Source organism: Balearica regulorum, chromosome 4 (assembly GCF_011004875.1).
Source record: "Balearica regulorum gibbericeps isolate bBalReg1 chromosome 4, bBalReg1.pri, whole genome shotgun sequence".
Classification (NCBI taxonomy): Eukaryota; Metazoa; Chordata; class Aves; order Gruiformes; family Gruidae; genus Balearica; species Balearica regulorum.
The window spans coordinates 70331805-70343896 of NC_046187.1; the positions used below are offsets into that span (position 1 = coordinate 70331805).

The 12092-nt window shown below is 39.3% G+C and overlaps 1 protein-coding gene across 11 annotated transcripts in view; it reads right to left on the reverse strand.

Moving 5' to 3' along the window:
* ABLIM2 (actin binding LIM protein family member 2) overlaps positions 1 to 12092 on the reverse strand; it is a 341805-nt gene that overhangs the window by 13077 nt on the left and 316636 nt on the right. For all 11 annotated transcript variants that reach the window (XM_075752584.1, XM_075752582.1, XM_075752581.1 and 8 more), the window contains 6 exons: positions 10939 to 10991; positions 10173 to 10320; positions 5086 to 5144; positions 2695 to 2749; positions 1263 to 1327; positions 1010 to 1090 (listed from right to left, as the gene is read on the reverse strand). In XM_075752584.1, coding sequence (XP_075608699.1) covers positions 1010 to 1090; positions 1263 to 1327; positions 2695 to 2749; positions 5086 to 5144; positions 10173 to 10320; positions 10939 to 10991 — 461 coding nt within the window. The remainder of the gene's footprint in view (positions 1 to 1009; positions 1091 to 1262; positions 1328 to 2694; positions 2750 to 5085; positions 5145 to 10172; positions 10321 to 10938; positions 10992 to 12092) is intronic.

The following is a 12092-nucleotide window of genomic DNA, read 5'->3' on the forward strand; positions in this document are numbered from 1 at the left end:
CCCAGGCTTAAAACAGCATGCGTTTCAGGCTCCTTTTTCCTTACAATCAAATCAATACCACTTGCTGTGTAATCAAGAGACAAGCACATTGAAGTATTGAAGAACATAACACCATTTTCAAAACATACTACTTGTATAAGAATTTGGTAAATGAGGTTTTTAAAAAAACCACCTTGATCTTTAATGAGGAACTTTCTGCTACTTCATAGATTTTCTTCCTTTTTTGCTTTAAGATTAAAATTTCTTTCTTCTTTTCTTGTCCCATTATCAGTTAAAAATACTATAAATTTATTGAAAAGTCCAATTTTGTTAACAGCGTAATTTTTATTGAATTACCGCTTCTTCTTAATAGTAATTCACACAAAGATATGTTAGTTTATGAATTTAGGTGAGTCTTTATTCAGTCCTGTCATTACTCAGTCAAAAAAAATCAACATTATCAGTTTTGCCAGAACATCAACTTCAGGATTTGGCCTTTGGAAACTAAGCTTTCCTTTACAATAAATTATATCTGCATTTCTCTAGCTTATACTACTACTCTCTGAGAGAGGTGGATGTTACAGCAAATCTGTAGCACAGTGATCACGGATCACACAGCCAAAGGGGAGGCTGAATAAGACAATGGACCAGAAACATACGTCTGTATATTTGCAGGATAAATGGAGCTTTTTTATAATACTCAGGTTATTCTAGCAGGGTGTTTTCAACAGTAATAAAACCCCCCAAGTTTCCACCCACCTCATTCCAACTTTCAATACGCTGTATAATCATTCAAAACTAAAGGGTTTCACCAGTATCTTTGTAAAATATCGTGTGGTCAGACATTTGCCAAGTTTTTGGCTATTCTTTTTTAGCTAAATTGCCTACATACTATTGTTTTGAAATAAAACATAATATATAATGTTATTCCTCTCTTCTTTCAGTGCTATTACTTGGGCACAGGAATATCTATGATGGTAAACAAACAGGACAAAGACTTGCAAAGCCATCAAGCAAATATCATTCCTACCTCCAGCCTGGTCCTGTCCACATCCTTAGGCAATTTCACACGAACTCGGTTTGTTACAATAAGTGTTTCATAAGGATAAATCTGTTAAAAAGACAAGAGTATATGAACTCTAGCCAAATCTGATTCTGATGTGCGGAAATGACAGTGTGGGGAACTTACTAATATAAATGGTACATACTTGCATCCTGATTTGACAAATATTTCACTGGGACAAGAATTAACAAAATAAAATTAAAAAAGGAACACATGTAACCTTGCTAGGAAGTGCTGAATCTGATTGTTCTTCCAGTGTTGGAAAAGCCCTTCTTACCTTGTATTCTGCAAGAGAACGAAAACAGGTTCACAGTTTAGAATTTATAGGCATCTCTTGGAGTCACCGCAATGAACATTTAGGTACATCAGCAATTTGTTATGCTACTACATTTCTCTCATCCCAACAGCTGTTGGATAACTGCATGCATAGTAAGAATTTGACCCCCATGCTCTGAATGCCTATAACACTATTACCGAAGCAATAGTCCTCGAAATCAAAGGCTTATTACAGAAAATCCATCTCCTGATGCCATTGGGTTACACAGTGAGCATGTCTGGCAAAATTGGGAATTTCTTTTTACAGGAGGCTTTTGTGCAGAGTTAAGTCAGTCTGTCATCCAAAAGTCCTGCCCTTATTGTTCTTTACTGAAAATAGTTAAAATAGATGGATTATTACAGGCATGTCAGTTTGGGAACATATATGAAAATCATTGAGTTAATACAATAAATATTCCAAGATGCCAACATCCTGCACTTGGGCTGACTGCAGTGGGAATAACGACAGCGAAGAAAAGATGATTTGGGGGTGTGGGGACAATGATTCCTGGATCTAAACTAGCACAAGAGTATTCTAGTTAGATCAGTATAGGACTATATATAATAGGACTACCACAAGGTCATCTGTTCACATCGATGATTAAATGCAACCAGGATAGCTAGTATGTTTTCACAGACCTTTTTATGGTCTGAAATGAAATCACAGATAAGTCTGCTTTTCAAAATCTGTGCTTTAAACTATTCAAACATAGAGACAAAGATTTGTATCAACACAGAGGCATGAAGTGAAGCATTAGAGTAAGATTTTTAAAACAAGATTGTCTTGGAAACAAACTCCTACTCTTCCTCATGAGTAGATGCATGTTCCTAAATTGCTCAGCTCTTTTGAAAATTCCAACCCAAGTTCCATATTAAGTTCAAAGTCCACTTAAACTGTAATAAAAAAAATGAATGCAAATAAATTCTGCTTTTTGAATTCTGTATATTTTAACCACACTGTAGCACAAACAAGAAGCACAATGGACTTTTTTATTAGATACGTCTTGAAGGAGTGATTATCTTAAATTTCTCCCTCTCTTTGATATAAGACCACCACCTGCTATGCAAAGAGAACCAGAGGCTGTTGCCACATATTGAGGACACTGGGATTGACTCAGCATGGTTGCATCACTTTATGATGCAGTCAGGCCTTTATGTTCGGTCAGATAAAAAGAAGATTCTCTGTGATAAACAAGATACTGAGCTGGGTCTCTATCTAGTCATTATTACGTGAACTATGGGAAAATCTCAGAATAGTAACCCTTTATGGCAAGATGTTAATGAGCATCCTAAAGGAAGAAAACACGAATTGGAGTGGAAATGATATTGCAATGTACCTTTCATCCCCCAGCTTGCCTCCTGGTTCATTTCATATTGGCCCATATTTTCAGGCTGGAAGAGAAAGAAAGAAGCACTGCAGCAGCAAAATACACCGCAAAATCACTCTGTACATTGTTGAGAGAAAAAAGAAAACCAGCTGGTACCACACAATCACAATACGTAACCTTGTGAGACAGAAAGAGAATAAAGTTTCATTCAGAGTTGACCCAATTGCTCAAGGCAGGAGTCCCAAGTGCTCGCACGGCCCATCGATCTATGACTGCAGAGACGGAGCTCTGCCTGTAGGTGAGGATGGAGTGTCAGCTGGACGCCTGGGTCCTCAGAGGCACCGCAGGTGCAGTTTGCTGCCTGCGCTGTGAACTCCCACAGACCAGTGAAAGCTGAAGCTTAGATGTCACTCTGAGAGGCAATTGCAGTGTCATATCAACCCACCTCACCCCTAAGACCTTTGGATGTTTTTGAGCTCTGACTCCTCGCAGGTCTCAATGAGGCACAAAGGTGTCAGGAAGCCACCAGGCACCCCTGTTTGAAGACCTGGCACTAAAGTTAGACTGAAATTGCCGTTTCCTGTGATGCAGACATCTTGCTGCAGTCATCACAACAGACCAGATCACTTATGCTGCACTGAAACTTGTCTCATTCTGCTTCACACTGCTGATGCCACTAAGACCAGGGAGAACTGTGCATATGTGCCATAGCTTTGTCTGACCCACTGTCTTTCTTCTTTGCTGGCAAATGCTATGAAGACAAACATTACAGGGTATCAGAAAAGCACTGTTATATGATTTATTTTTTCTTGAGTCTCATCTTTGCCTGTTAGCGTATCCAAGGTGTGCACAGCTTCACTCACAATAACCTGCAAAGCTCCTTATTGTTTGGTTTTGGTTTATTTTGTTATGCAGCACTGGGATGGCTGATTAAAAATAACAAACCACAAAAACTGGTATGAACCTGCAATCCAAACAGACGACATGCATTCTGAGAAGAATTTTGGCCTCAAGGATTTGACCATGAGCAAACAACCTTTTCAACTTTCCTACAGTTTTCAGCTGTGAGGTTGGACCCTCTAGGCGGGACAAATGGTGCCATCTGCTGCTATCATGCTACATTGCATGGCCTCAGCCTGCAGCCAGCTCTGCTGCTGCTGCAGTCTGCTTTGGCCTCATCCGTGTGGAGCCTCCTGATGGCTTTGGTCCCTCACCAGCGCAGTGGCTGGGCACAAGTTGGTCCCTCGCTCACTTCAGGTTACTGGTAACAGTTATTCTGAAAAGTCAGAAAAGACCTGTTGGCTCCTACGTGGGGACGGGTTTGTCTAGATCCTGAATCTCATATGATCGAGTTACAGTGCCACTGGTTCCTTCAGAGAGGAATTCAAGCAGGCAGGTATTGAAGCAATGCAGGCACAATTAGTCTTGTAATATTAACTCAAAGGGATGGACATGTCAGTAGCTGCTGAAAATCAGTTTATCTGCTCTCTGACAGTAGAGAGCAGATAAATTCTTGTAGCTCATTCCAATGACCTGCAGTTTGACCCTTATCACTGGGGAAGTTTAATCCTGCTCATGTACTTTTGCAGCTTTCACATCTTTCTTTGGAGAAAGGAAGCAATTTGAATGAGGTTCTGTCCATGTCATTTAGATACAAATCAGTCTTCAAAATCTAAATGCCCATGCATCTATGTATTGCCAACTTATCACCATTAACCACACTGGGTTTGTACAGAGAACCCATAATGCTGGATGCCAGACAGAAAGAGAGACCACCGTGTCAAAGATGCCTTTTTCCTGAGGAATTGAAAAAAAATACAGTAAAGGATTAGAAAAAGAACCCCTAGTCTGATCTGATCATAATTTTGTTATGCATTTTGCTTTCTAGATTGCTGCCTGCCATTCTCTCTGTATTGCTCCCTCCCTGCCTTTAAAGTATGACGACTGTGTGTGCATATATATTTATATATATATATACACACACACATGTACATACTGGAAAAAAACAGAACAGATGGTTCAAGAAATGCAATGGATGTGGGCTGCTCCACCTTTGCTCTAAGATCATTACTTGCCTAATTATAGGCCTAGGGCTCTCTATCATTAATTCAAGCTATACTGTGATCTATTAATATGTGCAGCCTGTACATTTTGGAACTTCATTTGTTTTGGGAGGAGGATCAAGATTCCTAATGCTCTTCACACGCTCAATTAAAAGGAGAAGCCTCTGTCTTACTCCTGCAGACAAACTGTAACCCGCATAGGGTATGAATCTGTCAGACAGGGCTGGCAGCCAAAATACTTTTGAAGTGTTATTACTGTGTAGATTTTCAACTAGTTACTAGGCTGTCTATTTATGCTACACTATTGCCTGGAGAATGCGTTTAAATGCATACCTACCTGATGTAAGCCATTCTTTCCATAGCCAGGTAGAGAAGCAGATTTAGAATATGGAAATCCTGTAAAAGACATAACATACAGTGATATTTCTGTAAATCCTTTACAGCCTACCGAAACACAGAATTCAAGAAAACAACCAGAAACAGCAATTGCAAGATCAATATGTACATTCTATTAACGGGATGAAATATAACTGAGCAATGCTTATCTGTCCTCTGTATTTCATGTGCATGAACATGTGTAACAATGTCTATAAATAACAGCATGCCCAGATGCAATCACCTTACCAGGCATGACATGAAGAGAGCTGTGGGACTCATGTTACAGAAGCCTTGTGCAGCTACGTGATGCAAAGCAGATCTGAGAGCTTGTGAAATCCCTGCCCTCCAACTTGGTGTTAAACCATGACTTGAAAATGAGATTAAAGACACCACCATTTTAGAGTTACATAACTTCAGATCATGATGCATGTGGTCTGGTTTTGGGTTTGTTTCTTAAAAAGAAGGGTTGGTAACCTACCACTTAAAAAAAAATAATGCTTTCTTTAAAACAACTTCTACTGCTTCAAGTGGACAAAAGCATAAATGAAAGTATGGCAATTGATAGAGTAAGCAGTGAGAGTATAACACTCAAGAGAAAGTAAGTTTTAAAATAGACAAAATTGTCCAAGTGGTGTTACCATGAGCAAACTGGATGTAATACGGTAATGAAATTGTGTGAGGTCAGTATGAAACAATTGAAGAGCCTTACTTTTGAGAGTCCAGTAAGAAAGTTTGGAAGTTCCTTTTGTCAGTGAAAGGACAAAAAGTGTTTCAGGGGAGTTTCTGGTTAATAAAAATAACGCTGTATGGAAATGACAAGCTGAATCAGTTTAAATTAAACAGAAGATGAACAAACACGTGTGTAATAAACATTCTTGATTCCAGTACAGGAAACTTTGATAAATTGATGCAAAGAGTTAGAGAAGTCAGTTAGCTCAAAGAACTGAATGTACAATGCTTTTTTCTGTCAAAAATGCTAGCAATCTGTGTCCAAAGGGGAGTGCAGGAAGGGAATCCAGACCCCACTGGATTAATAAATACCCTAAGGAGATGATTAGGAATAAGCATACAGAAAGAAAAAACAAAAGATGGATCAGCAAAGAGCTCATGATGTGCTGAGATAAAGTGAGAAATGCCAGAAGTCAAGCTGAGTTAAACACTGAAAATGATATTAAAATAAATAGCAAAAGGTTCTCCAGCTATCCAAATAAAAAGAGAACAAGGAAAGAAGAAATGGGATTACTGGGAGTTACGCTATGTCAGTGCACAGCAGAGGTGAAAGGTAACCTAGGTGGGCTCCAACATCGAAGGAGCATTTCACCTCTGTTTTTAGGAACAAAAAGCAGAGTACTGAGCAAGGAGGGGAAGCTAACGGAATAAGGGTACGCCGATGAATCAGTCGTGACGGAAACACAATTCAGAGCACTTAATGTACTTAAATAGGGAGCAATAAGCTCACATCAACTTGCAAATCCAATACCTCTTACCATTGGAGAACAGCGTCTACAGTTTTTATATTTAAGAGGGGAAAAAGATAATGAGGAGCTATCAGTTTGCTTCCAACAGAAAACTGGAAAGGAAAGACTGAACAAAAACATCGAAGTAAACAGAAAGTCAATTATAGTCACATAGATTTTAATTGGTTTGGCATAAGTTAAAGACACAGTGCCAGACTCGCCTGGTAGCCTTCTTTGTTAAGAGAAATTACTTCTGCACAACATAAATTCTATTGGATCTCATTAAAATGGTTGGTATGTTGCCGCATGTGGAATTAAATGCAAATCTGGAGAAGATGAAGTTTATCAGAGGAATTATAGGGTCAGTAAGGAAATAATGAAATGCAAGAAATGGGTAGTGAGAACTGAGCAGTGCTGATAAAGTGTCAGCATAGACTGGCGCTGAGCTGAAATTGCCTGATATTTTCACTAATCATCTGCACACCAAAAAATAGTAAGGGGCTAATAAACTTTGCTGTTGAAACAAAGTTATAAAGCACTGCCAATATAGAGGAGGATTGGGATATCATAACTAACTGGGATAACCTTGAACATTAGAGTAATAGAAATGGGATAAAATTTAATAACTCATGGTAGAAGTCATGCACTTGGGGACTAAGAAATATCCCAAACTTCTACTATTTAATCTGAGAGCTCATCATTTGGAAATGATAGGGAAAGTCACTGGCTTAGATAAACAGCTCAACCATAAGACAACCTTGAGTTGCTAATGTAGGTATAAAAAAAGGCAAAAGTTGGAAATGTTTGGCTTGAACATATAAGACATGGAAATAATTGTTGTATTTTGGGGCAGTGACAGGAGATCCTGGCAAAATCCTTTGTGGTGTTCTTGTTCACCAGTGTTCAAGTGGGTTAAATTGACTCCACCAGACCACTGGCCTATGGGATAACTGGGGCAACGAAAGCTCATCACAGGAAAGAAGGCTTGATAAGCTCGACTTATTTAAGCAAAATGAAGATGACCTATAAAAGCAAGAAATGTTTTAGAAACATAATCAACCACTCTCTGAGGAGTGGTACAAACTACGAGCAGAACTTCAGCAGGGGTTTTCATGTCCTTATACAGGGACATAGTGATGATTATCGAATTAGATGGATCACTTAGCTATTGCAGTTTAGAAACTGGAAATTTACCATTGCTCGTTATCTGAATGGTAATGACACTAGAGGACAAAGAGCATATAGCACCTTTAAGATAGAGTGAACGGATCAGCAACAGAACTGTCATTTCTAGTCCTGCCTGGAAAAAGATGCTGGTGTTGAACATCAGTGCAGAGTTCAATTTCTTGGCCTCTTGGCTACAGAGAAGATGGGTGGGATGGTTTTGTTCTATTGCCAAATAGTATTACTCCAGTTACCAGGGAAAAAAATGCACTAGGGTACAGACCACAGTTTGAAAACAAACACAGTTGACTTTAGCAGGTAGCAGCTGAGGAGCTGCCTCCCAGGCTGCCAGGACTGAGCCCCAGCCGCGGGCACAAGCGACATCGTGTGGCCGGCTGGAAAAAATCCAATAGGCGTACAAAGCCGAAATATCCCAAAACAAGCTAGCAAGAAAAGACCCACTGACTCCAACGGGAACTGTATTTCACTTAGCTTCTGCTTCCCATGAACTTAGTTGCAAAGTTAAACAGGTTTTATTTTGCTGCTTCTTTTTTTTTTAATATAAAGAAAAATTATAACACCAAAAGCCAACAACCACATACTGCTCATTATCATATCCAACTGCAGTTGTACCATTACAGGGAATTTTCTGGAGTAAGTGGCCAAGATAAAGCAATCTTTCACTCTAATTAGGCACTATCCGAACAACAACTCCTTTCTGCATGGATATGGCTCCTGCTTTTTCCAGTATGACACTCACTCTAGCCTAGATATTTTGAGGGTTTTTTCAGCACATCAGGGACACATGAACAGCAAAGGTTACACAGCCCCCTACGCCACAGAGATGACGCTGAATGTCTGAGTTCGCAACCATAAGTGCAAGAGGCTGAGAAGCTACTCCTCCATGGCCAACAGGGCATGTGACAGACTACAAACGCTCAGAACTACATAGGGAAACACTGAGTAAAGAAGGAATTACTGGGGATGTCCATGGGTAATAAAACAGTCGAGTAGCTGAATAAAATCAGAAAGAAAGGGAAAAAAAGAAGCATGAATGTCAGGAAAAGAAAACTTCCTCAATGTCATTTCTGTGTAGCTGCTAATTGGGTAACAGGGCCACCTTTCACAAGGGACAGAGAAAAGCTGAGAAAAAAACGATGGAAAATGAACTACACAAGCAACATTGTATTGGCACAGAGGTGATATTGATCCTGACAGAGGTGTGAACCATCTTTTGCATCTCTAGTTTTAATAGTTCCACATTCCCAAGATAATAAAAAACCAGAAAAGAAATGCTAGCATAGAAGAGTGACAGGTGTAGCAATATTCTCATGAAAAAAATTGACACTGTATTTGTTCCTGTATAACACAGTTCTTGGTGTGCTACATACTTCTGTCTACTTAAAATTTGCACACAAGGCCTATTCTCTCAATACGTATGTAGAAAAGCATCAGATCAACTTCAGAAAGCTTCCAAACATACCTGACATGTGCGTTACAATGACAGGTTTAGGTGTTCATTTCTTGGCAATGACTTATAGACGTTAGGTGTGTAAGGTGGCCAGACTTGGTTTCCCCTGCACAGGGAATCCTACAACACACCTCGCGCACATGTATGCGATGTCTGGTGAGGACTAAAGAATCAAATCCCTTCAGGTTAGACCAGTGAGACTGATGATCCAGAATAACTTTTCTTCTTTATCTCGTTACAGCCTTGTGACAGACTGTGTAGCATCTGTTTTTCCTCTTCCTTGCATAGCTAAGCCATAATTTCCTTAATATAAGTTGATGGAGCCACCTATCACATTACCAAAATGCCCACAAGACTGACATCCTAGCCCCGCTGCCAGACATGCCTTGCATTGGATGCATTCTTTTGGAAAACTGCTTCCCCAACTTGTTTACCCCAGATGACCTCCTACTGCTGTATGGTGTGAAGTGGAGGAGGCAGGGAGAGGAATGGCCCAGTCATCTGTTAAAATTCATTTAAAGTATTTCTTGCCATTCATGTAATCTAAAAGTAAAATTCAGACTCAATTCTGAGGATCATTTCCTTCACCTCCTGACTTGCTGAAATGCGGAGTAGGAAGCATGTAGGACATGCTTTTTGTACTGACAGCAAATGTGGACATACGGTCTTCAGACCAGTATTTAGCTACAAAATGATCCCATTATTCCACCTGGTTACTCAATGGCTTATATATCTGGAAAGTTTCTGTGAACTTTAGAGGTATAACTGTGAGAAATAATAACAAATGCCTATTCTAAATTAACCTGTGAAGCAAAGTATTCTTTATCACAATACGGAAGAAATGGCTCTACTAACATTCAAAATACACAGTTTGTATCAAGGAGCAATTAGCACAAGTCACCCATCTGCCTGACCGTACCATCCCGCCCACTGAAAACAGGCAGCAGTACTCACGGGAGTAGCCGGCAGTCGTGCCCTCCTGTGCCCTCGGGAAGTTTTCTCTGTCGGTTCCAGCAGTAAGAGACAGGGACCGGGTGTCTGAGTCCGGGGAATTAGTTCTGGTGTCCATATCCCCTTTCAGGATAAGCCAGCTGGTTTTTAGCTGGAGAAAGTAAAAGCCTGTTACAGGATTCAGGATTTAACGTCTGAATGCTGTTCTTCTACTTCACCTGTCTGGGAAGTCTCGTGAACTGATTGCATATTTAGGCTCATTGTACCATCCTTTATCAAATGGTAAAAGCTGACTATACCATGGGACTCCCTGTTAGCTGCCACAGCTACAAAAAACTTCTAATTTTCAGCCAGGCTGAGGATAGTTTCTCTGTTAATTAAGCTGCCCACTGCACCCCACAGTAGAAGATGCACTATGTCATCTTATAATTAATCTGCTGTTAACATTTTTCTTGTATGTCAATATGCACCCTAAGTAAAAGTCTGCAGGCTTAGCTGAATCACCAAAGTATATATTGAGACTGAGTGAAAATCCATACCCTTATTGCTCTTAATCTCAATATCCCTATTTCTTTCTTTACTGTACAATGCAGATTTTAAACCCTCTGGGTGAGAGATTAAGCTTTTCTATATCTTCTTGGAAAGACCCAAAAGTAGTAATGATTATTTCAGTTAGATGAAATAATACCTTTATGTATGAATGTTTTAAGAAACAGTTACTTCAAGAAAGTTCAATAAACTCCTCCCTTTTGTTCTTTTTGATCATTACCTTCTTACTGTCCTGATCCAAGCTTCCATCCTCCGCTTCTGATCTTCTTGCTGCTGGAAGATTAAGTTAATTTTAAAAATTAGAACAGATTAAATCTTTTTTGTCTTCTGTTTTGACTGTGGTTATGTTCCAAATAAGAGGAGGGGAAAAAAAATTAAAAAAAACCCCAAAACCAAAACAGCTGGGCAGAAAATTCCATGTGTAGAGCTATGGTTTTACAGAATTACTTAATATTGAAATTATTACAGTAATACTCATCCTTCAGACATACAGTCAATTTAGAATCTATTCCTGCTGTATTTTGAACCTGTCTTTTTAGGAAGAAACTATTTTTGGGGAACGATTCGTGGGAAAAAACCCTACATCATAACTTAGGGACAGATTTATACGGTCACTGCACACAGGAGCAAGTCATTTCCCCATTCTTCTGTGCTGCCATGACCATGAAAGGGTTATATAGATACTTTGTGGTCTGCACACCTGGGTCTCCTACGTTCCCCAAAAGGATAGGCAACGATGGTAAAGAAGATAGAAATAAATTTGGAATTACCTCTTCATGAAATCTGCAAGAGAGGCTGTGTAAGACTCTAAAATTCACACTTCTGTGAACAACCACTTTTCTGACTATATTGTCCTCTTAAAGAGTATTTTAACAAAAAAATATAGCTGATGTTTTTACTGTTGGTTTCTTTTCTTGTAACTTTCCAACTTGCGGAGAAGAAAACCTCAAAATTGAAAACCTAAAAGCTATTAATTAGATAGATCCCAACCATTAAGTGTGTTTTTCCTTGTCTTTTATGTCCCACCATATTGTTCCACACACTGAGTTACACCTTAGAATCTTACAGAAAGATTTTGTGCCAAATTTCACACCACTTTGGATAACTTCCCAAAATTTGAGTCCTGCTTGCCTTTGTATCACTTTATGTTGTTTTGGGGAGAGTTTAATACTACAAAACTGGAGTAATGCAATGACCTAGCATAATTTTAAGCCCACAAGAAGTCACCATTACAAGGGGGTTGTCTGCAATGCCTGAGTGCAAGAGCAACGCAAGAGCCCCATGCAACACAATGTAGCCAGAAAACATATTTATTAACAATAAAAATACTATGATAATACAAAAGCTGAGGCTCAGATTAGACTCTCAGAGACA